The sequence below is a fragment of the Passer montanus genome, unplaced genomic scaffold, assembly GCF_014805655.1.
Source record: "Passer montanus isolate IOZ18808 unplaced genomic scaffold, ASM1480565v1 scaffold246, whole genome shotgun sequence".
Taxonomy (NCBI): domain Eukaryota; kingdom Metazoa; phylum Chordata; class Aves; order Passeriformes; family Passeridae; genus Passer; species Passer montanus.
The window spans coordinates 9,042-35,086 of NW_024367104.1; the positions used below are offsets into that span (position 1 = coordinate 9,042).

At 51.4% G+C, this 26,045-nt stretch overlaps 4 protein-coding genes across 4 annotated transcripts; 3 read left to right on the forward strand and 1 right to left on the reverse strand.

Annotated features, from left to right (window-relative positions):
* Window positions 1–996: 996 nt before the first annotated feature.
* Window positions 997–1,380, forward strand: LOC120503106 (feather beta keratin-like). The gene has a single exon (XM_039711269.1). It carries the CDS (start codon window positions 997–999, stop codon window positions 1,378–1,380), a length of 384 nt encoding a protein of 127 aa, XP_039567203.1.
* Window positions 1,381–7,377: 5,997 nt separating this feature from the next.
* LOC120503103 (feather beta keratin-like) lies at window positions 7,378–8,012 on the forward strand. The gene is made up of 2 exons (XM_039711266.1): window positions 7,378–7,655; window positions 7,901–8,012. The coding sequence occupies exons 1-2, from the start codon at window positions 7,378–7,380 to the stop codon at window positions 8,010–8,012; spliced, it is 390 nt and encodes a 129-aa protein (XP_039567200.1).
* Window positions 8,013–12,291: 4,279 nt separating this feature from the next.
* LOC120503097 (feather keratin 2-like) lies at window positions 12,292–13,532 on the reverse strand. The gene is made up of 2 exons (XM_039711260.1): window positions 13,505–13,532; window positions 12,292–12,641 (listed from the first exon to the last, which is right to left on the reverse strand). The coding sequence occupies exons 1-2, from the start codon at window positions 13,530–13,532 to the stop codon at window positions 12,292–12,294; spliced, it is 378 nt and encodes a 125-aa protein (XP_039567194.1).
* A 2,372-nt stretch (window positions 13,533–15,904) lies between these two features.
* Window positions 15,905–16,234, forward strand: LOC120503102 (feather beta keratin-like). Its single transcript, XM_039711264.1, has one exon. It carries the CDS (start codon window positions 15,905–15,907, stop codon window positions 16,232–16,234), a length of 330 nt encoding a protein of 109 aa, XP_039567198.1.
* Window positions 16,235–26,045: the final 9,811 nt, after the last annotated feature.

Here is a 26,045-nt window from a genome sequence, read left to right on the forward strand (position 1 = left end):
GTTATGAAACTTGTGGCTTCAATGAGGAATAAGCTAATTGATGTCTGAGACAACCTGGGAAAAAGAGGATCAAGGCCAGTTTGTTGTTTCTTTACTGGATTTCTTAACAACATCAAGGAATACAGTTTAAATGGCAGAGTACATTGGCATATAAATTTCAGAAATCCAAATGGACCGTAATACTGGATTAGGTTTGGCCTGAACTTCCTCTAATTTTAAATGTCCTCTCTCTTGATCCCATTCCAGACACATGGCCAGGAACTCTCTTTCATCCATCAGGAACCGCTCCCAGGCATTGAGATCTTGCCAAGCTACAGCAGAATGACCTCCTCAGGACATCATTAGCACCCTCAGCATTCCTGGGTGCAACACAATGACTGATGGACATCCAGCGGCACAGAACAGAGTCCCAGTCTTCACAAGGCACCGGCAAAACACAGCACATGAGTGTCACAAAATGACATCACTGATGACATTGGAAGTCACAAGACCTTATTTGTTTATTCAGCCATCCCTGACACATATGGAACAACAAAATCGACCCAAATACGAAATTATTAAAGCTGCTGCCAAGGTCAGATGGGCACAGCCTCAAAATGAGGACATGGAATTGCATGAAGGAAAACACTCCACCACTCATGACTTACCAGGCTGAGCCAGGCAAGACCTGCTGCCTGAAAAATGCCCCAAGGCCATAGAACAAGGCTGTCCCCCCCTCCAGAACCAGCATAAAAGCCAGTCCAGAGCCTCTCTCCCTCACACACTTCTCCTGACTCCTTCTGCTCCTGCTGACAACCAGGTAAGTCTCAATCCCCTCCCAGACCCTCCTGCCCCTCTCTTCCAGCACACTCAGCTGTAGCCTCAGCAGCCCTCACACCACCCCATAGCCCACAACAGCCTCCACACTCCCTCACCCTCCTGCATCACCACCCCTCACACTCCACACCTCTTCCCTGCCTCACCTCCTCTGTTCCAGGCACCCCCCTCACCACACCCATGGCCAGCAACAGCCTCTGCCGACCCTGCAGACCCACCCCGCTGGCCAACAGCTGCAATGAGCCCTGTGCCCTGCAATGCCAGGATTCCCGCGTCATCATCGACCCTGCCCCTGTGCTGGTCACCCTGCCAGGACCCATCATGACCTCCTTCCCCCAGAGCACCGCCGTCGGATCCACCTCCCCCGCTGCCGTGGGCACTGAGCTCAGTGCCCAGGGACAGCCCATCTCTGGTGGATTTGGTGGCTTTGGCCTTGGCTACGGCCTTGGCTACGGCCTTGGCTATGGCCGTGGATTTGGCTATGGCTGTGGTTTCGGCTACGGGCAAGGCTATGGCTATGGCCTGGGCTGCTATGGCAGAAGGAGCTATGGCTACAACTGCTAAGGGATCTCAGCACCACTCCTGACACCACCAGCCTGGGCCTCTGACAACAGCTCCTGCAAGCAAAGCACCTTTGCTGGTCATTTTCTTTCTTGTACCTCTCACCAGATCCCAACTTCTCCTTTCTTCTGTCTCATCATTCCTGTGCCTCAATAAAGTTGTCCTGCAACAAAGCCTCATACGCCTCCTGCTCTTCTGTAATTCCAGTGGTCTCACAGCCTTACCATGCACATTGCACGCCTCAACAGGCTTTTGGGCTACGTGCAACAACACCTTCTGTCGGAACCCAGAGCTTCTCTCTGGATGCCCTGGATGTCTCAAAGCCTTGGCAGGGGCTCGGAGACCCTGGCAGGAAGCCAAAGACACCTGGAAATTCGATCTTAACTCATGGAGCAAATTGCCAACCTTATATGAAGAATTACAGGCCACAAAAGTTTAAGTGGCAGAGGGTGAAGGAAAAAACTTTGGAGCACTGTACAGGGGGGTTTTTGCATGTTGTACACGGGGGTTTGAAATTCTGTACATGGGGGTCAAGGGTTCTGAGATGGAGGGATTTGGGCGTGTCCTGTCCTTCTTCTTTCTCCTCCTTCACATCCATGTTCAGAATGATGTTGGCATGTGTGGATTGGTTCATAGTGAAGGTGCACTTGCCAACAACAAGGGCGAAAAGTATTGGAAATTGAAGGTAAATATCTTATACGTAGTTTTCACTATAAAAGAGACAACCGCCCCGTGGGCGGGAGAGAGTGCCCTTGGCTGTCTTGCTGATCAGACCTCGGCTGGACAGACAGAAAAACTCTGTAGATAAGATCCAGGACATCTCTCTGGATGCCCTGGATGTCTCAAAGCCCTGGCAGGGGCTCGGAGACCCTGGCAGGAAGCCAAAGACACCTGGAAATTCGATCTTAATTCATGGAGCAAATTGCCAACCTTATATGAAGAATTACAGGCCACAAAAGTTTAAGTGGCAGAGGGTGAAGGAAAAAACTTTGGAGCACTGTACAGGGGGGTTTTTGCATGTTGTACACGGGGGTTTGAAATTCTGTACATGGGGGTCAAGGGTTCTGAGATGGAGGGATTTGGGCGTGTCCTGTCCTTCTTCTTTCTCCTCCTTCACATCCATGTTCAGAATGATGTTGGCATGTGTGGATTGGTTCATAGTGAAGGTGCACTTGCCAACAACAAGGGCGAAAAGTATTGGAAATTGAAGGTAAATATCTTATACGTAGTTTTCACTATAAAAGAGACAACCGCCCCGTGGGCGGGAGAGAGTGCCCTTGGCTGTCTTGCTGATCAGACCTCGGCTGGACAGACAGAAAAACTTTGTAGATAAGGAACAATAAACGCAACTGAAGACCAAAAGCAAGAGTCCAGACTCCTTCTTCGAGAGCGCGGCCTGCCCAGAACCACTTTTTCCCGTGCTGGGGCAGAGACAACTGACAGCTGACCCCGGCAACCTTCCTTCACAAATATGTCAAAACAACTAATAAAAACATCTGGCATAGGAAGCACAGGAGGGGACACCTTCCAGAATATGACACAAAACCATCACCTGATAGACCAAAGTCATGGACACATCCATGCTCTCCTGGGTACAGCTCTGGTCAAGTCACTCCCCGTCAGAACACACTTGGCAAACTCTCTTCCCCACCAGGACTCTTGAACCCCTCCAGCAATAAGAGTCCCAAAATTCTCCACTTGGCCAGGAAATCTGGAGTGCAACTGCCTCAACTTCCCTGTTCCAGCAAGACCAACATGAGCAGGATTCCCAGCACTATGGAATGTTCAGTACTGGCTCTCCCAGGGCCAACAGTCCAACACCTTTTCAACACTGTCTCCCCCCTAAAAATGACACATTCTTGACTTCTTTAGTAATTGAATTCCATCTGTTTTCCCTTTGCCCTTGACCTCTTGTTCTGCATGTGTGCCCTGCTGAGAACAGCCAGGCTTCATTCTCTGCCATCAGGGATTTGCACACCCTGATGACACCACCCTGTCCACCCTCATCCCCTGGGAGTCCCAGCATTCTCAGTTTCTCATCCAGGAATGATTCCCCAGACACTCTGGAATCTTGGTGGTTCTCAAATGGTCACTATTCACTAAAATTGCTTCAATTTCACACTCGGGAGACTGGAATTGCACGCAAAACCTCACATGGGACCTCACCAGTGCTCAGAAGACACCAAGAGTCTTCTCATCACATCATCTCCCTGCCTCATCACAACTATTCTCCGCAATGCAAATCCTGAGAATTGGGGTGCCCTTACCCACAATGATACAGGGACATCTCCTGTCCCATTCCTTCTAACCCAGAATGACTCTGAAAGGCATTTTCAGAAAGGAAAACAATAATTCCAAGTGACACCCAGGTATTTCTTCCTATCTGGCATGAATCCTCACATGAAAAAACACTTGTCAGCTGTACTTGCTAGAAGTCCAGCAGATGTCCAGAATTCATCAAGTTTTCAGTGTTGGCCCAGTGGATGCCACTCCTGGGCTACAGCACTGGGAACTTGCTGCCATCTGGACTTTGGGACACTGACCACAAGCCATAGGCCCCAGCCCTTCAGACCTTTTGCAGTCCACTTCGTTGGGCATGGACACCAGCGAGACTTGCCTAGGTTCTTGAGGCTCATGCAATGCTTGTGTCCAACAACCCTGGGCAACCTCCAAATCCTCATTCAGACAATCACAAGTGGCCTCAGCCTTTGGCACTCAGCTCAAGGGATAAGTTAAAATTTCAAAATCTCTGAGGCTAGACTATCATCCAAGTAGCAGCTGAACATGTTCAAATTGAAAGTGAGGTCTGAGGTCAACCTTTGCCAACTGGGAGAAATTTGTGGCGGGATGGGAGGCAATGGAAGATGCAACACCTCCTCCTTGGCACAGCTCGACCACTGCCGACCCTGCAGAACCACTCCGCTGGCCAACAGCTGCAATGAGCCCTGTGCCCTGCAATGCCAGGATTCCCGCGTCATCATCGACCCTGCCCCTGTGCTGGTCACCCTGCCAGGACCCATCATGACCTCCTTCCCCCAGAGCACCGCCGTCGGATCCACCTCCTCTGCTGCTGTGGGCACTGAGCTCAGTGTGCAGGGACAGCCCATCTCTGGTGGATTTGGTGGCTTTGGCCTTGGCTATGGCCGTGGATTTGGCTATGGCTGTGGTTTTGGCTACAGGCAGGGCTATGGCTATGGCCTGGGCTGCTATGGCAGAAGGAGCTATGGCTACAACTGCTGAGGGATCTCAGCACCACCCCTGACACCACCAGCTCTGGCCTCTGGCATCAGCTCCTGCAAGCAAAGCACCATGGCTGGTCATTTTCCTACTTGTACCTCTCACCAGATCCCAACTTCTCCTTTCTTCTGCCTCTTCATTCCTGTGCCTCAATAAAGTTGTCCTGCATCACAGCCTCATACGCCTCCTGCCCTTCTGTAATTCCAGTGGTCTCACAGCCTTACCATGCACATTCCAAGCCTCAACAGGCTTTTGGGCTATATGCCCCAACACACTCCCTCACAAATATGTCACAACAACTAATAAAAACATCTGCCATAGGAAGCACAGGAGGGGACACCTTCCAGAATATGACACAAACCCATCACCTAATAGACCAAAGTCTTGGACACATCCATGTTCTCCTGGTTCTGAGGCTAGACTATCATCCAAGTAGCCACTGAACATGTTCAAATTGAAAGTGAGGTCTGAGGTCAGCCTTAGCCAACTGGGAGAAATTTGTGGCGGGATGGGAGGCAATGGAAGATGCAACACCTCCTCCTTGGCACAGCTGCCAACCTCAGAGAAGCCAATCTTAACTGTGAGAAATTGGGAGTAATTTTTCAGAAGGCACCCACAAAGCACGACACACGAGGGCCATGAGGTGACCACAGTGATGACACCACACCTCTGTGACCACCCTCACAATGAGAAATTCTTCACTTCTTTAGTAATTGAATTCCATCTGTTTTCCCTTGGCCTTTGACCTCTTGTCCTGCACATGTGCACGGCTGAGAACAGCCAGGCTCGTTCACCTTCATTCCCTGCCATCCGGGATTTGTGCACTCTGATGACAACCCCCTGTCCACCCTCGTCACTTGGGAGTCCCAGCTCTCTCCACTTCTCATCCAGGAATGATTCCCCAGCACCTCCAGAATCTTGGAGTTTCTGAAATGGTCGCTGTTAATTAATTCACTAAGATGACTTCATGTTCACATTGGGGAGACTAGAATTGCACACAACACCTCACATGGGACATCATCAGTGCTCAGAAGACACCAAGAGTCTCCTCATCACATCATCTTCCTGCCTCATCACAACCATTCTCCCCAGTCCTGATCTGGAGACTGGGGGTGCCCTTTCCCAACATGATACAGGGACAGGTCATGCCACATTCCTTCTAACCCAGAAACACTCTGAAAAGTGTTTTCAGAGATTAAAACAATAATTCCAAGTGGCACCCAGATATTTCTTCCTATCTGGCATGAGTCCTCACACGCAAAAACACTTGGCAGCTGCCCTTGCTAGAAGTCCAGCAGATGTCCAGAATTCATCAAGTTTTCAGTGTTGGCCCAGTGGATGCCACTCCTGGGCTACAGCACTGGGGACTTGCTGCCATCTGGACTTTGGGACAATGACCACAAGACACAGGTCCCAGCCCTTCAGACCTTTTGCAGTCCACTACGTTGGGCATGGACACCAGCTGGACTTGCTCCTGCTGACAACCAGGTAAGTCTCAATCCCCTCCCGGACCCTCCTGCTCCTTCACCCCGGTCCCTCTCTTCCAGCACACTCAGCCACAGACTCAGCAGTCCTCACGCTGCCCCATAGGCCCACAAAAGCTTCCACACTCCCTAAACCTTCTGCATCACCACCCCTCACATCCCCATAACCCCTTCCCTGCCTCACCTCCTCTCTTCCAGGCACCCTCCACACCTCACCCATGGCTTGCTACGACCGCTGCCGTCCCTGCGGACCCACCCCGCTGGCCAACAGCTGCAATGAGCCCTGTGCCCTGCAATGCCAGGATTCCCGCGTCATCATCGACCCTGCCCCTGTGCTGGTCACCCTGCCAGGACCCATCATGACCTCCTTCCCTCAGAGCACCGCCTACAGTTTAAATGGCAGAGTACATTGTCATAGAAATTTGAGAAATCCAAATGGACCATAATTCTGGAATATTTTCAGGCTAACTTCCTCTAATTTTAAATATGCTCTCTCTTGATTCAATTCAAGGAACGGGAGCTCTCTTTCATGGGTCAGGAAGAGATCCCAGGCTTTGAGATCCTGCCAAGCTATAGGAGAATGACCGCCTCAGGACATCATTAGCACCCTCAGCATTCCTGGATGCAACAGAACGACTGATGGACATCCAGCGGCACAGAACAGAGTCCCAGTCTTCACAAGGCACCAGCAAAACACAGCACATGAATGCCACAAAACGACATCACTGATGACATTGCAAATCACAAGTCTACTGATTGTTTATTCAGCCATCCCTGACACATATGGAACAATTGAATCAACCCAAATACCAAATGATTAAAGCTGCAGCCAAGGTCAGATGGACAGAGCCTCAAGAGTAGGACATGGAATAGCAGAATGGCATGAAGGAAAACACTCCCCACCTCATGAATCACCAGGCAGGGACAGCAAAGAGATGCTGCCTGCAAAATGCCCCAAGGCCATGGGATAAGGCAGTCCCACCCATCCCGAGCCAGCATAAAAGCCAGCCCAGAGCCTCTCTCCCTCACACGCTTCTCCTGACTCCTCCTCCTGCTGACAACCAGGTAAGTCTCAATCCCCTCCCGGACCCTCCTGCTCCTTCACCCCGGTCCCTCTCTTCCAGCACACTCAGCCACAGCCTCAGCAGTCCTCACTCTGCCCCATAGGCCCACAAAAGCTTCCACACTCCCTAAACCTTCTGCATCACCACCCCTCACATCCCCATAACCCCTTCCCTGCCTCACCTCCTCTCTTCCAGGCACCCTCCACACCTCACCCATGGCTTGCTACGACCGCTGCCGTCCCTGCGGACCCACCCCGCTGGCCAACAGCTGCAATGAGCCCTGTGCCCTGCAATGCCAGGATTCCCGCGTCATCATCGACCCTGCCCCTGTGCTGGTCACCCTGCCAGGACCCATCATGACCTCCTTCCCTCAGAGCACCGCCGTCGGATCCACCTCCTCTGCTGCCGTGGGCACTGAGCTCAGTGTGCAGGGACAGCCCATCTCTGGTGGATTTGGGGGATTTGGCCTTGGCTATGGCCATGGATTTGGCTATGGCTGTGGTTTTGGCTACAGGCAGGGCTATGGCTACGGCCTGGGCTGCTATGGCAGAAGGAGCTATGGCTACAACTTCTAAGGGATCTCAGCACCACCCCTGACACCACCAGCTCTGGCCTCTGGCAACCAGTCCCGCAAGCAAAGCACCATAGCTGGTGGTTTTCCTACTTCTACCTCTCACCAGATCCCGAATTCTCATTTCTTCTGTCTCTTCATTCCTGTGCCTGTGGATTTGGGGGATTTGGCCTTGGCTATGGCCATGGATTTGGCTATGGCTGTGGTTTTGGCTACAGGCAGGGCTATGGCTACGGCCTGGGCTGCTATGGCAGAAGGAGCTATGGCTACAACTTCTAAGGGATCTCAGCACCACCCCTGACACCACCGGCTCTGGCCTCTGGCAACCAGTCCCACAAGCAAAGCACCATAGCTGGTGGTTTTCCTACTTCTACCTCTCACCAGATCCTGACTTCTCCTTTCTTCTGTCTCTTCATTCCTGTGCCTCAATAAAGTTGTCCTGCATCAAAGCCTCATACGCCTCCTGTTCTTCTGTAATTCCAGAGGTCTCACAGCCTTACCATGCACATTCCAAGCCTCAACAAGCCTTTCGAGTATGTGCAACAACACCGTCATTCACAAATATGTCACAACAACTAATAAAAACATCTGGCATAGGAAGCACAGGAGGGGACACCTTCCAGAATATGACACAAAACCATCACCTGATAGACCAAAGTCTTGGACACATCCATGCTCTCCTGGGTACAGCGCTGCTCTGGTCAATCCCTCTCAGAACACACTTGGCAAACTCTCTTCCCCACCAGGATTCTTGAACCCCTCCAGCAATAAGAGTCCCCAAATTCTTCACTTGGGCAGGAAATCTGGAGTGCGAGTGCTTCAACTTCCCTGTTCCAGCAAGACCAACATGCGCAGGATTCCCAGCACTATGGGCACTTCAGTACTGGCTCTCCCAGGACCAACAGTCCAACATATTTTCTACTCTGTGACCACCCACAAAATGAGAAATTCTTCACTTCAAAGGTGTTTTCAGACATGAAAATAATTGTTCTGAGTGACACTCAGATATTTCTCCCTACCTGGCATGAATCTTCAGGTGAAAAAACACTTAGCAGCTGAACTTGCTAGAAACCCAGCACATGTCCAGAAGGCAGCAAGTTTTCAGTGTGGGGGCAGGGATCAGCATGGAGGACAAGCTGCAATCTGGACTTTGGGACACTGACCACAAGTCACAGGCCCCAGCCCTTCAGACCTTTCTCTGTCCACTACGCTGGGCACGGACACCAGCTGGACTCGCCTGGGTTGTTGAGGCTCATGCAATGCTTGTCTCCAACAACTCTGGGCCACATCCAAATCCTCCTTCCAACAATCACAAGTGGCCTCAGCCTTTGGCACTCAGCCCAAGGGATGACTGAAATTATCAAAACCTTTGAGGTTAGACTATCATCCAAGCACCCACTAAGCATGTTCCAATTGAAAGTGAGGTCTGAGGTCAGCCTTTGCCAATGGGGGATAAATGCATGGAGGGATGGAAGACAATGGAAGTTGCAACACCTGCTCCTTGGAACAGCTGCCAGTCTCAGAGCAGCCAATCATAACTGTGAGAAATTGGGGGAATTTTTCAGAAGGCACCCACAAACTCTGGTACACGAGGACCATGAGGTGACCACAGTGATGACACCACACCTCTCCAAAGCTTGGGTCACATCTTCAGCTCTCCCTGACACAAATCATCAACAGAAAATTTTGACCTCTTGGCAGTCACAATTAAAAGCTGCCAACATGGGTGGACAGGGCCTCAGGAGCAGCATATGGAATTACACAATTCCACAAAGGCACAGACCTACCAGGTCAAGGAAGGACAGAGGAGCTCACTGAGGCTCCATTAGTAATTATTTGCTTACAGGAACACAATGTTAACAATTACAGCTTACGTGTTATGAAACTTGTGGCTTCAATGAGGAATAAGCTAATTGATGTCAGAGACAACCTGGGAAAAAGTGGATCAAGGCCAGTTTGTTGTTTCTTTACTGGATTTCATAACAACATAAAGGAATACAGCTTAAATGGCAGAGTACATTGGCATATAAATTTCAGAAATCCAAATGGACCGTAATACTGGATTAGGTTTGGCCTGAACTTCCTCTAATTTTAAATGTGCTCTCTCTTGATCCCATTCAAGACACAAGGCCAGGAACTCCTTTTCATCCATCAGGAACCGCTCCCAGGCATTGAGATCTTGCCAAGCTACAGCAGAATGACCTCCTCAGGACATCATTAGCACCCTCAGCACTCCTGTGTGCAACACAATGACTGATGGACATCCAGCGGCACAGAACAGAGTCCCAGTCTTCACAAGGCACCGGCAAAACACAGCACATGAGTGTCACAAAATGACATCACTGATGACATTGGAAATCACAAGACCTTGTTTGTTTATTCAGCCATCCCTGACACATATGGAACAACAAAATCGACCCAAGTACCAAATTATTAAAGCTGCTGCCAAGGTCAGATGTGCACAGCCTCAAGAGGAAGACATGGAATTGCATGAAGGAAAACACTCCACCACTCATGAGTTACCAGTCTGAGCCAGGCAAGACCTGCTGCTTGAAAAATGCCCCAAGGCCATAGGACAAGGCTGTCCCACCTCTCCAGAACCAGCATAAAAGCCAGTCCAGAGCCTCTCTCCCTCACACACTTCTCCTGACTCCTTCTGCTCCTGCTGACAACCAGGTAAGTCTCAATCCCCTCCCAGACCCTCCTGCACCCCTGGCCCCTCTCTTCCAGCACACTCAGCTGTAGCCTCAGCAGACCTCACACCACCCCATAACCCACAACAGCCTCCACATTCCCGCATCCTCCTGCATCACCACCCCTCACACGCCCATACCCCTTCCCTGCCTCACCTCCTCTGTTCCAGGCACCCCCCACACCACACCCATGGCCTGCAACAACCTCTGCCGACCCTGTGGTGTGATGCCTTTTCCAGGGAGGAAAGCATTGAGATTTTCCAGTCCCTTTGTTCTCCAGCAGCACCACAGGGTCCTGCTCTGAAAAGCTCCTACCCAGCCTCTCAGACCCCAGCATGACCTGGGGCCCACTGCCATTCCTGCCCAGATGCAGAACTTCACATTTCCCTTGCTTGAACTTCAGGAGATGCCTTTAACCCTCATCTCCAACTCCCTCTGAGTGATGGCACAGCCAAATGGTGCCTCAGCCATTCCATCAGGTGCCAGCTTGCTGAGGGGACAACAATCCTATTGCCCATGCTATTTTTAACGATGTTGAACAGGGTTGGCCCCTTGGATACCACTCTTGACCTACTTCCCTTGAGACTTGCCTCAATTTGAATTTTGGGCCACTGATGCCCAGCTTCTGAGCCCAGCCCCACAGCCACTCTCAGGACACTCACTGCCCTCTCAGGCAGCCTGGATTTGCTCAATTTCTCTGGGATCATGGAAGCGGAAGGAGCCTCAAAGGCTTCACAAAAGGGTTGTGTCCAACAGCAGCCACTGCTCTCTCCTCATGCCCAGGCTGAGTCATTACCACAGGGCAGACACAGAGCTCGGCCAAGCACCATTTCCTCAAGGGAAATCCTACAACACAACTGTCCTTACTCCTCAGCACTTGCCACAACTCAAGACCCCAAAGGCTTGGCTCACCCCTCCCCTTCTTCTGCTCCCCTTCTGCCTCTGCTCTGTTGTACAGGTGCCACCAACACACATGGAGTCAGTTCTGATGGAAAAGCCTCTTGACATTGAGTACAACGGTTAAAGCAGGGCTACAAAATCGGGCACTGAATGATCACATCTTAAAAATATTTTTGTTGCAGAAGAGCTAAATTTTAAATACAAAGTATAACCATTCCCTCAGCTGCCAAGGCCACCACTAACCCATGTCCCCAAGTGACACCTCTCCAGGGATATTAAATGCCTGCAGAGATGATGACTCCACAGTTACACTGTGCAGTCTGTGACATCACTGACAACCCTCTCCATGAAGGAAGATTCCTTAATATCCAATCTAAACTTCTCCTAAAGACACTTGGACTCCAGATTCCTGCTCTCCTGTGGTGCAGCACAAGGGAAACAGGTTTCACATCCAGTTTATTATGAATCCATTTAGAAAACAGCTGAAATTGTGATGCAAGAAAAATTTTATTGAGACGAAATAGTGAAAAAGCAGGAGCAGCCAGTGGAAGGGAATTGGGCTGAGGTGCAATCAGGATGACCAAAAGCCAAGGTTCTCTGCTTGCAGTATATTTGGCCAGAGCATCAAGGATTTCCTGCCCCACATTTGGAGCAGCCAGGCAGAGCTGCCCGATGATTTCTGACCTGGAAGAAGGGGTTTGCAGCAGAGGGGATTGGACAGAGCCAAAGTAGAGAGTAGAGAGCAGGGAGCAGGAAGATGAGACGAGTAGGAGGCAGATGGGCCATGTTTGCAGGCAGCCTGAGATGGCCCCCTGGCTGTTGCCTTGCTTGGTGCCCCGAGAGCAGGAGCTGGAAGTGCTGAGTCCATTTGAGAGTACAGCCCCTTAGGCAAGAGATGCATCCTCAATGCCTGAGATGAGATCCAGGGAGTGGGTGGTTGGTGGCAGGAGTGGTGCTGAGGGCCCTCAGCAGATGTAGCCGCCCCTTCTGAAATAGCAGCCCAGGCCTCCCAGACCATAGCCAAATCCACGGCCATAGCCAAGGCCAAAGTCACCAAATCCACCAGAGATGGCCTGTCCCTGCACACTGAGCTCAGCGCCCACAGCAGCCGAGGAGGTGGATCCGACAGCGGTGCTCTGGGGGAAGGAGGTCATGATGGGTCCTGGCAGGGTGACCAGCACAGGAGAAGGCTGGATAACAACACGGGAATCCTGGCATTGCAGGGCACAGGGCTCGTTGCAGCTGTTGGCCAGCGGGGTGGGTCCGCAGGGATGGCAGATGTTGTTGCAGGCCATGGGTGTGGTGTGGAGGGTGCCTGGAAGAGAGGGGGGGGAGGCAGGGCAGGGGTGTGGGGGGGGATAGGGGCCCTGATGAATGAGGGCGAGGGAGTGTGGAGGCTGTTGTGGGGCTGTGGGGAGGCATGAGGTCTGCTGAGGCTGTGGCTGAGCGTGCTGGAGGAGAGGGGCTAGGGATGCAGGAGCAGGAGGGTCAGGGGTGTGAGACTCACCTGGTTGTCTTCAGGAGCAGAAGGAGTCAGGAGAAGTGTGTGAGGTAGAGAGACTCTAGGCCAGCTTTTATTCTGTTCGTGGTGGGGCGTGACAGCATTGTCCCATGGCCTTGGGGCATTTTGGAGGTAGCAGCTCTTGGCTGGCCCAGCCTGATGAGTCACAAGTAGGGGAATGTTTTCTTTCCTGCAACTCTGCAATTCCGTGTTCTTTCCCTTGTGGCTGTGTCCATCTGTCCTTGGCATAACCTTCGTTGAGAAAATTAATGACCAATATCTTCTTGTTAATAGCAAGTGTCAGGACACGCAGAGGATTCAGCAGAAGCTTTGGAGAACTGGGGATTTAACACTAGGTCATGCCATGGCATATTGACAACACCTCTGTTTTCATTTTGTCTCCTCCCTGAAATTCCATGTCCCTTGTTTAATCTCACTTTAAGGGTGCCCCATTTCCATCATTGTCTTGATCTCCCCGAGTTGCTCTTGATCAACCACATCCATGTGTGTGTTCCACTGTGGAGTCCAGCCAGTGGTGGCTGAAAGGATGGGCACTGCCCTCAATGTGCTTTTATTTCTTTTCCTAATCCTGTCTTTGGAACTGCTGGAGTTTTTTTGCAGCAAATGTACTTGCCCAAAGAGTGGATTGATCAATGTTGAGGAATTGTTCTCCTCACATGTCTTGTTCTCCTTATCCTTCACCATTTTTACTTTCCATGTGTCAGGTAGAGCCCAGCACTGTGACCCCACAGTGTGACCTTGAAGAGACAAGCGCTACGGATGGACCAACAGAAGACTTAGGGCAGCATGGGATCGTCCCTAAACAACAGGATTGGTTTCCCATCTGCAATGGGAAAGGTCTGGGATAGAAAAACACCTGGAGAAATGGCAAGAGGGTGGGGATGGAAACAATGGGATGAAAGGAGCACACCCTCACAAGCAGCGTTCCTGCAAAGCCCAGACCAGCCTGACAGAGCCGTGATGGTCTGGGACCCATCTTCACAATCTACCCACAAAAAACAGAACATGAGTGCCCTGGGGCAACCTCGCTGATGAGGTGGCTTGGGTCACACCTTCACATTGCCCGACAAGGCTATCAACACCAGCATTTAACCTCTAATACCTGCATTTAAATATTGTTGTCAAAGTCAGATGGACAAGACCTCTGGAAAATGGCTTGGAATGGCAGAATTCCACATAGGACTGCCAGCACCCTGACATAGGAGGAAGGAGGAGGAGGTCACTCATCATCCATTAGTGACAATTAGCTTTTGTTAACAGGAAAAAAATATTAAGACTTGGAGGTTTTAAATTATGAAACCTTGTGCCTTGAATGCGGAATAAAAGCATTGACATCACAGACCAGCCTGGGCAAACATGGGCTTGTAGTTTGTTTATAAGATTCATGAATGAGGTCAAGAAATATACTTTAAATGACAGCGTATGCTGTTGGGTAGATTGCAGAAATCCAAATGGACCTGACAAATGGAACAAGTTCAGCCTGAACAGCCTCTGCTTTGCCGGATCCTCTCCCTTGATCCCATTCAAGACACAAGGCCAGGAGCTCTCTTTCATTCATTAGGAAGTGCACAAAGGCACTGGAATCCTGCCAAGTTATTGCAGAATGACCTCCCCAGGACATCAGCAGCTTCCTCAGCATTCTTGGGTGCAACACAATGACTGATGGAAATCCAGTGGCACAAAACAGAGTCCCAGTCATCACAAGGCAGCCACAAAACACAGCAGATGAGTACCACAAAATGACATCACTGATGACATTGCAAATCTCCAGGGCTCTGGTTGTTCATTCAGCCCTCCCTGGCATGCAGGGAACAATCAAAACTACCCAAATACCAACTCTCACCCTAAAGCTGCCGCCAAGGTCAGATGGACACAGACTGAAGAGCAGGACATGAAACTGCAGAATTACATGAAGAAAAACACTGCCCAGCTCATGACTCACCAGGCTGAGCAAGGCAAGAGCTGCTACCTCAAAACACCCCAAGGCCATAGGACAAGACTGTCCCGCCCATCCAGATCCAGCATAAAAGCCAGTCCAGAGCCTCTCTTCATCACACACTTCTCCCCACGCCTTCTCCTGCTGCAGACTACCAGGTGAGCCTCAAGACCCTGATGCTCTTGCCCCTGCCTCCATGCCCCCCTGCCCCTCTCCTCCAGCATGCTCAGCCCCAGCCTCAGCAGCCCTCACACCTTCCCACAGCCCCACTACAGCCTCCACATTCACTTGCCCTCCTGCATCATGGCTCCTCAACACCCCACACCTTTCCTCACCCTTCTAGACACAAGGCCAGGAGCTCTCTTTCATTCATTAGGAAGTGCTCAAAGACACTGGAATCCTGCCAAGTTATTGCAGAATGACCTCCCCAGGACATCAGCAGCTTCCTCAGCATTCTTGGGTGCAACACAATGACTGATGGAAATCCAGTGGCACAAAACAGAGTCCCAGTCATCACAAGGCAGCCAAAAAACACAGCAGATGAGTACCACAAAATTACATCACTGATGACATTGCAAATCTCCAGGGCTCTGGTTGTTCATTCAGCCCTCCCTGGCATGCAGGGAACAATCAAAACTACCCAAATACCAACTCTCACCCTAAAGCTGCCGCCAAGGTCAGATGGACACAGACTGAAGAGCAGGACATGAAACTGCAGAATTACATGAAGAAAAACACTGCCCAGGTCATGACTCACCAGGCTGAGCAAGGCAAGAGCTGCTACCTCAAAACACCCTAAGGCCATAGGACAAGACTGTCCCGCCCATCCAGATCCAGCATAAAAGCCAGTCCAGAGCCTCTCTTCATCACACACTTCTCCCCACGCCTTCTCCTGCTGCAGACTACCAGGTGAGCCTCAAGACCCTGATGCTCTTGCCCCTGCCCCCATGCCCCCCTGACCCTCTCCTTCAGCATGCTCAGCCCAGCCTCAGCAGCCCTCACACCTTCCCACAGCCCCACTACAGCCTCCACATTCACTTGCCCTCCTGCATCATGGCTCCTCAACACCCCACACCTTTCCTCACCCTTCTCTCTTCCAGGCACCCTCCACACCACACCCATGGCCTGCAACAACATCTGCCGACCCTGCGGACCCACCCCGCTGGCCAACAGCTGCAACCAGCCCTGTGCCCTGCAATGCCAGGATTCCCGCGTCATCATCGACCCTGCCCCTGTGCTGGTCACCCTGCCAGGACCCATCATGACCTCCTTCCCCCAGAGCACCGCTGTCGGATCCACCTCCTCCGCTGCCGTGGGCGCTGAGCTCAGTGTGCAGGGACAGCCCATCTCTGGTGGATTTGGTGGATTTGGCCTTGGCTATGGCCATGGATTTGGCTCTGGGCTGGCAGGCCTGGGCTGCTATGGCAGAAGGGGTGGCTACATCTGCTGAGGACCCCCAGCCCCACTCCCGTCACCACTAGCTCTGGCCTCTGGCAAAAGCTCCTGAAAGCAAAGCAAATCAAATCAGCTGATGGTCACCATGCTGTCACCTCATAACATATTATTTCCACTTCTTTCTCCTGCCTCTTCATTCTTTCATATCAATAAAGTTTTCCTGCTTTAAACCTGGGAAGCCTCTTTTTTTGTTGTTTTTTGGGGGGGGTTTTTTTTTTTTTGTTTTTTTTTTTTTTGTTAAATGCTCTCACCTCTGCACCCATCACATTCTAGGGCTGAACAAGCCACTGGGAGCATGTGGAACAGGGCAACAACACTTTTCCTTACATATATGTCAAAACAACTAATAACAAATTATGTCATAGGGAACACAGGAAGGGACACCTTCCGGAACATGTCACAGGCCCTGCAAACTTGCTCCACCCAAGTGTTTGACATATCAATTCACTCCTTGGAACAAAAATGGAAAAGTCACTCCACACCAGTGCACACTTAACAAACTCTATTCCTGGCCAGGACTCCTGAAGCCTCCCAGCCAAAAGAGAAACAACATCAACCTCATGTGCAGGAGCTGTGGAGCGCAGGTGCTTCAACTGCCCTGGTCAAGCAAGACCAACAGAACATTTTCAGCACTATAGACAGGTCAGATTTGGATCTCCAAGGATTGAGACTCCACGACCTCTTCCACTCTAAAACCTCTTCCCCTCTGTGGCCACCCTCATGATGAACGATTTTTGGTTTCTTTGCCTATGGAGTTAAATCTCTCTTCACTTGTGCCCTTGCTCTCTTGCCCTGCACATGTGCAATGCTGCGAACAGCAGGGCTCCCTTATCTTCATCCCTGACCATCTGGGATTTGCAAACACTGGTGGCACACCCCTATCCATCCTTCTCAGCTCTGCCATCCTCTTCTCTAGAAAAGGTCCCCCAGCTGCTTTAGAACATTTTTGGTCCTGGAATGTTCTGGATTTATTAAATGGATTTCTTTTTCATGCTCAGGAAGCCAGGACTGGTCATAGCACCTCACATGGGATGTGACCAGCTTTCAGGAGACAGCAGGAGTCACCTCCCCTTGTCTCATCACAACACTTTTCCCACTTCTTCCCTTGAACCTTGGGGTCTCTTTTCCCACTACTTCCCTTGAACCTTGGGGTTCCTTTTCCCACCCAGGGACACCTCCTGGTCCATTTCTTCTCAACCACAACCACAAAGGCTTTTTCACAGAAGAAAACCATTGTTCCAAGCTACTCAGAGACTTTACTTCCTACCTGGGATGACTCCTACCAACAAAGAGCCCTCAAAAGATGCCCTTGCTGAGCTCCAGTAGATGTCAAGGACTACTCAGGTTTTCAGTGTTGGCCAAAAGGATCCAACTCCTGGGCTACAGAACTGTGGACTTGCTGCCATCTGGACTTTGGGACACTGACCACAAGCCCCTGGACCCAGCCCTTCAGAGCCTTCTCAGGCCATCAGGGCACCACTCTGGGCACTGACATAGTCTGGACGTGCCTGGGGTATTCTCAAGGATTATGCAATGCCCTCCTCCAACAACCCAGGGCAACTGCCCAATCCTCTTTCTGACAACCAGACATTGCCCAGAGGAGAGACTGACCTCAGTCCTTAGCCCAAAAAATGACACAAAAGACCCTGGATATCAAAACTGTAAAAGGAAGAGGGGCACCAAGACACACACAAAGCACAACCAACAGGAAAAAGATGGTTCAATGTCAGCCATTGCCAGCTGGGAGAAAAGCATGGAGGAAGGGAATGTGATTGAAGGTACAACACCTCTACCTGGCACAGCTGCAAAATGCAGACCAGCCTGACAGGGCTGCCAGAGAGTGGGGGCAACTCCTCCTCACAGAGCCACAAGCCACAGCACAGAAGTACCATGGGGTCACCTCAACGATTACACCCCACCTCGCCAAAGCTTTGGTCACATCTCGAGCGCACCCTGACACGAGCCATTAATACCAGAGTATGTTTTCTAAAGCTTGCACTTAAAAGTCACCACCAATGTGGGATGGACACAACCCCAAGACAATGACAAGATACTGTGGATGTGGAGAAAGGCAAGGAATCCCCAGCTCATGACTCACCAGGTAGGACCATCCATGACAAGGAAGACGAGGACCTGCTCAAGCAGACCTGTAGATGAGCCTCGGAGATGATGAGGCACTGGAACCAAAAGTGAACACGAAGACCACGAGAGGTTTGCATTAAAGGCAGGCAAAGACCTGCAATAGAGTATCCAGGCCTGATCTCAAGCAAGTGAGGGGTTTGTGTAGTGCAATGGAAGACCAAAGTGTGCCAAGGGCAGGAGAACTGGAGCAAAATTTCCTAAGACAGGCCTTGGTGCACTTTTTCATCCACATCTACTGCCTGCACAAACTTGCCTTAGCACTGAGTGAGACTGGAAGAGTTTTGGGAGAAAAAAGAAAGAACCATGTGAGATTGTGATGAAAGAAAACTTTATTGAGGACAAAGAGTAAAAATTCAGAACCAGCCAGTAGAAGGGAGCTGGTGTGGGTGGTGACCAGGATGACCATCAGCAGAGCAGCAATGCTTGGAGGTTTGGCCAGAGCATCAAGGTGTTCCTGCTCTTCACTGGGAGCAGCACACTGGAGGTGCCCGATTCACTCTGGCTTGGGAGAAGGGGTTTGCCCAGAGGGAATTGGATATGGCTGAAGAGGAGGGAGTGGAAGAAGAGCAGGAGGCACATGGGCCATGTTTGCAGATAGCCTGGCCTGGGCCTATGGCTACTGCCTTGCTTGGTGCCCTGAGAGCAGATGATGCCTTAAAAGCACCATGGGAATTGGAATCACTGAGACCATTTGAGAGCCTTGGAACAGAGCCATGTCCTCAATGCCTAAGATGTGTTCCAGGGAGTGGGTGGTTGGTGTCAGGAGTGGTACTGAGGGCTCTTAGCAGATGGAGCCATAGCCCCTTGCGCCATAGCAGCCCAGGCCTGCCAGGCCATAGCCAAAGCCACCAAATCCACCAGAGATGGGCTGTCCCTGGGCACTGAGCTCAGCGCCCACGGCAGCGGAGGAAGTGGATCCGACGGCGGTGTTCTGGGGGAAGGAGGTCATGATGGGTCCTGGCAGGGTGACCAGCACAGGAGAAGGCTGAATAACAACACGGGAATCCTGGCATTGCAGGGCACAGGGCTCGTTGCAGCTGTTGGCCAGCGGGGTGGGTCCGCAGGGTCGGCAGAGGCTGTTGCAGGCCATGGGTGCAGTGTGGAGGGTGCCTGGAAGAGAGAGGGGAGTGAGGCAGGGCAGGGGCATGGGGGTGTGGGAGGCAGTGATGGAGGAGAGCAAGGGTTAGGATTAGGGAGTGTGGAGGTTGTTGTGGAGCTGTGGGGAGGTGTGAGGGCTGATGTGGCTGGGGCTGAGAGTGCTGGAAGAGAGGGGCCAGGGCTGCAGGAGCAGGAGGGTCAGGGGTGTGAGTGTCAGATGTGTGTCAGGGAGGAATGAATAAACAACCAGAGCCCTGCAGATTTGCAATGTCATCCATGATGTCAATTTGTGGCCCTTGGCTGCTGTGGTTTGTGGGTGCCTTGTGAAGACTGGGACTGTGCTTTGTGCTGCTGCATGTCCTTCAGTCATTGTGTTGCACCCAGGAATGCTGAGGAAGCTGCTGATGTCCTGGGAAGGTCACTGGGGAACAGCTTGGCAAGATCCTGGTGCCTGGCAGCTGTTCTTGATGGATGAGAGAGAGCTCTTGGTCTTGTGTCTTGAATGGGCTCACAAGAGCTGGTAAACGAGAGGCTGTTCAAGCTGAACCTGTTCCATTTTTATGATCCACTTGGATTCCTCAAATTCTAATTTCAGCAGACTCCTACATGTCAAGTGTATTCCTTGATCTCATTCAGAAATTCAATAACCAACAACAACAAACGGGTCCGATCCCTTTGTTCCCAGCCTTCTCTGTGGCGTCAAGTCCCTTATTCCGTATTCAGACCATCAGGTTTCATAATAATATATATCCTGTAAATCACAATATTGTGTTCCTGCAAACAAAACCCAGTAACTACTGCCTGATGTTCAGTGCGCTCTGCTTTCCCTCTCTGTCATGATGTGGGTGTGTCTTTGTGGAATTCCACCATTCCATGTCCTTCTTGAGGCCCTGGTCCTTCTAACCTTGAGGGCGGCTTTTAAGTGTGAGTTATTGGTATGTGAGGGTTGATTGCATCTGGGAGGGTTTGCTCTCCAGGTGAGTGTCATGGAGAGCTGAATAAACAAGAAAACTTCGGGGAGGTGCGGTTGTCAGCAAGGTCACCCTGCGGTATGGGTCTTCTGTGGTTTGTGGGTGTGTTGTGAAGAGGAGCCCCATTCCTTCCCAGCCCCCTCAGGCTGCTCTGGGATTTGCAGCTGAGCTGGAGGTGTTGCCCTTTCCCCACATTCCATAGCTTCCCACATGGTTTAGCCTGACTCTAAACATGACCTTTCCTGTTGACTTTGCTCTGTGGGTGTCTTGGTGCCTCTCTTGCCTTTAAGGTTTTGGTATCCAGGGCCTTTGGAGTCTATGCTGGGGCTGAGTGCAAAGGAGTGAGGCCATTTGTGATTGTCGAAAAGAGAATTTGGAGGTTGCTCAGTGTTGTTGGAGAAGAGCATTGCCTGATCCTCGACAACCAGGAAAGTCCAGGTGGTGTCAGTGGCGTAAGAAGGGTTCTCAAGAACTGGACCCAGAGGCCTGTCCTAATGTCCAGACAGCAGCAAGGCCCAAGAGGTGCATCCTTTTGGGCAACACTGAAAACCTGAGTGGCCCTGGACATGTGCTGGAGCTCACAAGGGCATCTGCCAAGGGCTGTTTGTTGGCAGGAACAAGGATGTCATCCAAGTTAGGAAGGAATATGTGGGTATCAATTGGATCAAGTGATTTCCAAAACCCTTTTTGGTTCTGGGTGAAAAGAAATGGAGCTGGAATTGTCCCTATGCCCTTGTGGGAAAAGGGACCCCAAGGTTCCAGAATGATGTGGACAAGTGTTGGGATGAGGCAGGGAGAGGTGGCTGTTGGTGTTTGCTCAGCACTGGTGAGGTCCCGTGTGAGGTTCTGTGGTCATCTCTGGGCTCCCCAGGGAGAAGAGCTCAGGGCCACCCACATACAAATGGGCCTGAAAGATGATTCCAAGATGAGAAATGGGGAAAGCAAGAACTCCCAAGGGATGAGGATGGACAGGGGTGTGCCATCAGTGAGTGCAAATCCCTGATCGTAGGGGATGAAGACCAGGGAGCCCGGCTGTTCTCAGCAGTGCACATGTGCAGGGCAAGAGAGCAAGGACACAAGTGAAAAGAGATAAAACTCCACTAGCAAAGAAGCCAAGAATCTCTCATTATGAGGATGATCAGAGATTGGAAGAGGTGGTGGATTCGCTGTCTGGGAAATGAAAATCTGACCTGTCCATAGTGCTGGAAATGTTCTCTGTTGGTCTTGCTTGACCAGGGCAGTTGAAGCACTTGCACTCCAGATCTCCAGCCCAAGAGGTTGATGTTGTTTCTCTTTTGGCTGGAAGGCTCCAAGAGTCCTGGCCAGGAAGAGAGCTTGTTAAGTGTGCATTGCCATGGACTGACTTTTCCATTTCTGTTCCAAGGAGAGAATCGATTTGGGTGGTGCAGTTTGCAGGGCCTGTGACATGTTCTGGAAGGTTTCCCCTCCTTGTTCTTCCAGTGCCATACTTCATTTTTTGTTGTTATGTACACGTAAGGAAAAGTGTTGCTGGCCTGCTCCATGTACGCTCAAGGGCCTCTTGATCTCTAGAATATGGAGGGTGAGGATGTCAGACCATTGGAAAAAAAAGAAAGAAGGCTTTCCAGGTTTGATGCAGAAGAACTTTATTGGTGCAAAAGATTGAAAAGTCAGGGGAAAGACAGGGAAACCATCTGTTGTGAGGTGCGGGTACAGAGACCATCAGCTGAGGTGCTTTGGTTGCAGGAGCTGTTGGCAGAGGCCAGAGCTGGTGGTGTCAGGGGTGGAGCTGAGGGCCCTTAGCAGATGGAGCCATAGCCCCTTCTGCCATAGCAGCCAAGGCCTCCCAGCCCATAGCCAAAGCCACCAAATCCACCAGAGATGGGCTGTCCCTGGGCACTGAGCTCAGCGCCCACGGCAGCCGAGGAGGTGGATCCAACGGCGGTGCTCTGGGGGAAGGAGGTCATGATGGGTCCTGGCAGGGTGACCAGCACAGGAGAAGGCTGGATAACAACACGGGAATCCTGGCATTGCAGGGCACAGGGCTGGTTGCAGCTGTTGGCCAGCGGGGTGGGTCCGCAGGGTCGGCAGAGGCTGTTGCAGGCCATGGCTGTGGTGTGGAGGGTGCCTGGAAGAGAAAAAGGGTGATACAGGGCAGGGGAATTGGGGTTGGAGGGGCTGTGATGAATGAGGGTGAGAGAATGTGGAGGCAGTTTTAGGGCTGTGGGGAGGCGTGAGGACTGCTGAGGCTGGAGCTGAGAGTGCTGGAAGAGAGGGGTCAGGGGTGCAGGAGCAGGAGGGTCAAGGGTGTGAGACTCACCTGGTTGTCTTCAGGAGGAAGAAGGTGTCAGGAGAAGTGTGTGAAGGAGAGAGGTTCTGAACTGGCTTTTATGCTGGTCCTGGAGGGGTGGGGCCTTCTTTGTCCCATGGCCTTGGGGCATTTTGGAGGCAGCAGCTCTTGCCTCACCCCACCTGGCATGAGGTGTCTTGAATGGGCTCACAAGAGCTGGTAAACAAGAAGCTGTTCAGACTGAACCTGTTCCATTATTATGGTCCTCTTGGAGTCCTCAAATTCTAATTTCAACACACTGCTACATATAAAGTGTGTTTCTTGATCTCATTCAGAAATCCAATAACAAACAACAAACGGGTCCAATCCCTTTGTTCCCAGCCTGCTCTGTGCCATCAGTTCCTTTATTCCATATTCAGACCAACAGGTTTCATGATGGTTTATATCCTGTAAATCACAATATTGTGTTCCTGTAAGCAAAACCTAGTAATTGCTACCTGATGGTCAGCATGCTCCACTTTCCTTCTCTGTCATGATGTGGGTGTGCTTTTATGGAATACGATGATTCCACATCCTTCTCGTGAGGCCCTGTCCTTCTGACCTTGAGGGCAGCTTTTAAGTGTGAGTTATTGGTATGTGAGTGTTGGTGGCATTTGGGAGGGTTTGCTCTCAAGTTGAGTGTCATGGAGGGCTGAATAAACAACCAAAGCTTTGGGGAGGTGTGGTTGTCATTGGCAAGGTCACCCTGCGGTATGTGTCTGCTGTGGTTTGTGGGTGTGTTGTGAAGAGGAGCCCCATTCCCTACCAGCCCTCTCAGGCTGCTCTGGGATTTGCAGCTGAGCTGGAGGTGTTGCCCCTTCCCCCTCATTTTATCCCTTCCCAAACTGATCCCACCTGGCTAAGCCTGACAAAAGATGTGAGCTTTGCTCTAAACCTGACCCTTGCTGTTGAGTATGCTCTGTGGGTGTCTTGGTGCCCCTCTTGCCTTTAAGGTTTTGGTATCCAGGGCCATTGGGGTCTTTGTGGGGACATTGTACAAAGGAGTGAGGCCACTTGTGATTGTTGGAAAGAGAATTTGGAGGTTGTCCAGGGTTCTTGGAGAAGAGCATTGCAAGATCTTCGACAACCAGGCAAACCCAGGTGGTGTCAGTGGTCTAAGAAGGATCTGAAGAACTGGGCCCCGAGGCCTATCCCAAAGTCCAGATGGCAGCAAGACACAGGAGTTGGATCCCCTTGGGCAACACTCTGGAAAACCAGAGTGGTCCTGGACATGTGCTGGAGCTCAGCAAGGGCATCTGCCAAGCACTGTTTGTTGGCGGGGAATCATCCCGGATGGGGTAAAATGTCTGAGTCTCTGTTGGAACAATGGTTTTCTTCTCCAAAAAAGCCTTTGTGGTTGTGGTTGTGGTTGTGGTTGAGGAGAAATGCAGCAGGAGGTGTCCCTGTACCAGTGTGGGAGCAGGGACCTCAAGTGTGCAGGACGTGGAATGCTATTCTGACCAAGTGGGGAGATGTGACTCTTGCTGTCTGTTCATCAATGGTGGGGTCACATGTGAGGGGCTGTGGGCAGTCCTGGCCACCCCGGTGTGAAAATGAAGTTGATTTAGTGAACCAAGAGCATTTCAGGGCCAGCAATATTCAAAAGCGGGATCTTTCCTAGAGGAGAGGCTGAGAGAGCTGGGACTCCCAGCCATCAGTGTGTGCAAATCTCTGGATAAGTCAAGGGAGCCTGGCTGTTCTCAGCAAGGCACACATGGAGGGCAAGAGGGCAAGAGTGCAAGGGAAAACATGGAATTCTGTGGGAAAAGAAAGCAAGGATTTTTCAGTGTGAGGTTAGTCACAGAGGGGAAGAGGAGACTGCTGGGAAATCCAGCCATGAACTGTCTGTGGAGCTGGGAAACTCTGCTCTTGCTGGTCCTGCTTGAGCTGAAGGGAATGAAGAAGCAAGGATTTTTCAGTGTGAGGTTGGTCACAGAGGGGAAGAAAAGGTGGAGACTGCTGGGAAACCCAACCATGGACTGTCTGTGGAGCTGGGAAACTCTGCTCTTCCTGGTCCTACTTGAGCTGAAGGGAATGAAGCACTTGCACTCCAGAGTTCCTGCCCAAGTGGAAGATTTTATGAGTGTTTATTCCGAGACCTTGAGACACCTGCTGGGAAGAGAGTTTTTGTGCTGGCAGAGCGAGAGACTTTGAGCAGAAGAGCATTAATGTGTCAAAGCCTTAGGTATAGCAGGTGTTTGGCTTATAAAATATTTTGGAAAGTTCTCCCCCTTCTCTGCTTCCTGATCATGTCTTGTTTATTTCTGGTGGTGATGGCTGTGTTAAATATTGCTGACAGATTTCCTAGAGAAAAGTCTTGTGTCCCTTTTCGTTTCACAAAAGTCCTGCTGAGCCCTGGCACTGTGCTGGGTGAGGATGTGGGACGTCTTGAATTGAAAAAAGAAGAGGAGACATCTGTGGCTTTGATGCAGAAAAACTTTATTGAGGCAAAAGAACTAAAAGAAAGGAGAATGAAATGGAAGGGATCCCGAGTGAGCTGCAAGCAGGGCAAGCATCAGCCGAGGTGCTTTGCTTGCAGGAGCTGTTGGCAGAGGCCAGAGCTGGTGTTGTGAGGAGCGGTGCTGAGAGCCCTTAGCAGATGGAGCCATAGCCTCTTCTGCCATAGCAGCCAAGGCCTGCCAGGCCGTAGCCAAAGCCACCAAATCCACCAGAGATGGGCTGTCCCTGGGCACTGAGCTCAGCACCCACGGCAGCGGAGGAGGTGGATCCGACGGCAGTGCTCTGTGGGAAGGAGGTCATGATGGGTCCTGGCAGGGTGACCAGCACAGGAGAAGGCTGGATAACAACACGGGAATCCTGGCATTGCAGGGCACAGGGCTCATTGCAGCTGTTGGCCAGCGGGGTGGGTCCGCAGGGACGGCAGAGGCTGTTGCAGGCCATGGCTATGGTGTGGAGGGTGCCTGGAAGAGAAAAAAGGTGATACAGGGGAGGGGAGTTGGTGTTGGAGGGGCTGTGATGAATAAGGGTGAGGGAACGTGGAGGCAGTTTTGGGGCTGTGGGGAGGCGTGAGAGCTGCTGAGGCTGGGGCTGAGAGTGCTGGAAGAGAGGATCCAGGGCTGCAGGATCTGGAGGTTCAGGGTCTTGAGGCTCACCTGGTTGTCTTCAGGAGCAGAAGAAGGTGTCAGAAGGAGTGTGTGAGGGAGAGAGGCTCTGGGCTGCCTTTTATGCTGGTCCTGGAGGGGCGGGAAAGGCTTGTCCCATGGCCCTGGGCAGGGCACAGGGCTCGTTGCAGCTGTTGGCCAGCGGGGTGGGTCCGCAGGGACGGC

Bases quoted from the DNA above. Each gene is read 5' to 3' on its own strand.
- LOC120503106 (XM_039711269.1), top strand. From the start codon at position 997: ATGGCCAGCAACAGCCTCTGCCGACCCTGCAGACCCACCCCGCTGGCC.
- LOC120503103 (XM_039711266.1), top strand. From the start codon at position 7,378: ATGGCTTGCTACGACCGCTGCCGTCCCTGCGGACCCACCCCGCTGGCC. The intron at 7,656-7,900 runs TGGCTGTGGTTT...ATTTGGGGGATT, and splicing joins TATGGCCATGGATTTGGCTA to TGGCCTTGGCTATGGCCATG.
- LOC120503097 (XM_039711260.1), bottom strand. From the start codon at position 13,532: ATGGTGAAGGATAAGGAGAACAAGACAT. The intron at 12,642-13,504 runs GTGAGGAGAACA...CCTCTCTTCCAG, and splicing joins GGATAAGGAGAACAAGACAT to GCACCCTCCACACCACACCC.
- LOC120503102 (XM_039711264.1), top strand. From the start codon at position 15,905: ATGGCCTGCAACAACATCTGCCGACCCTGCGGACCCACCCCGCTGGCC.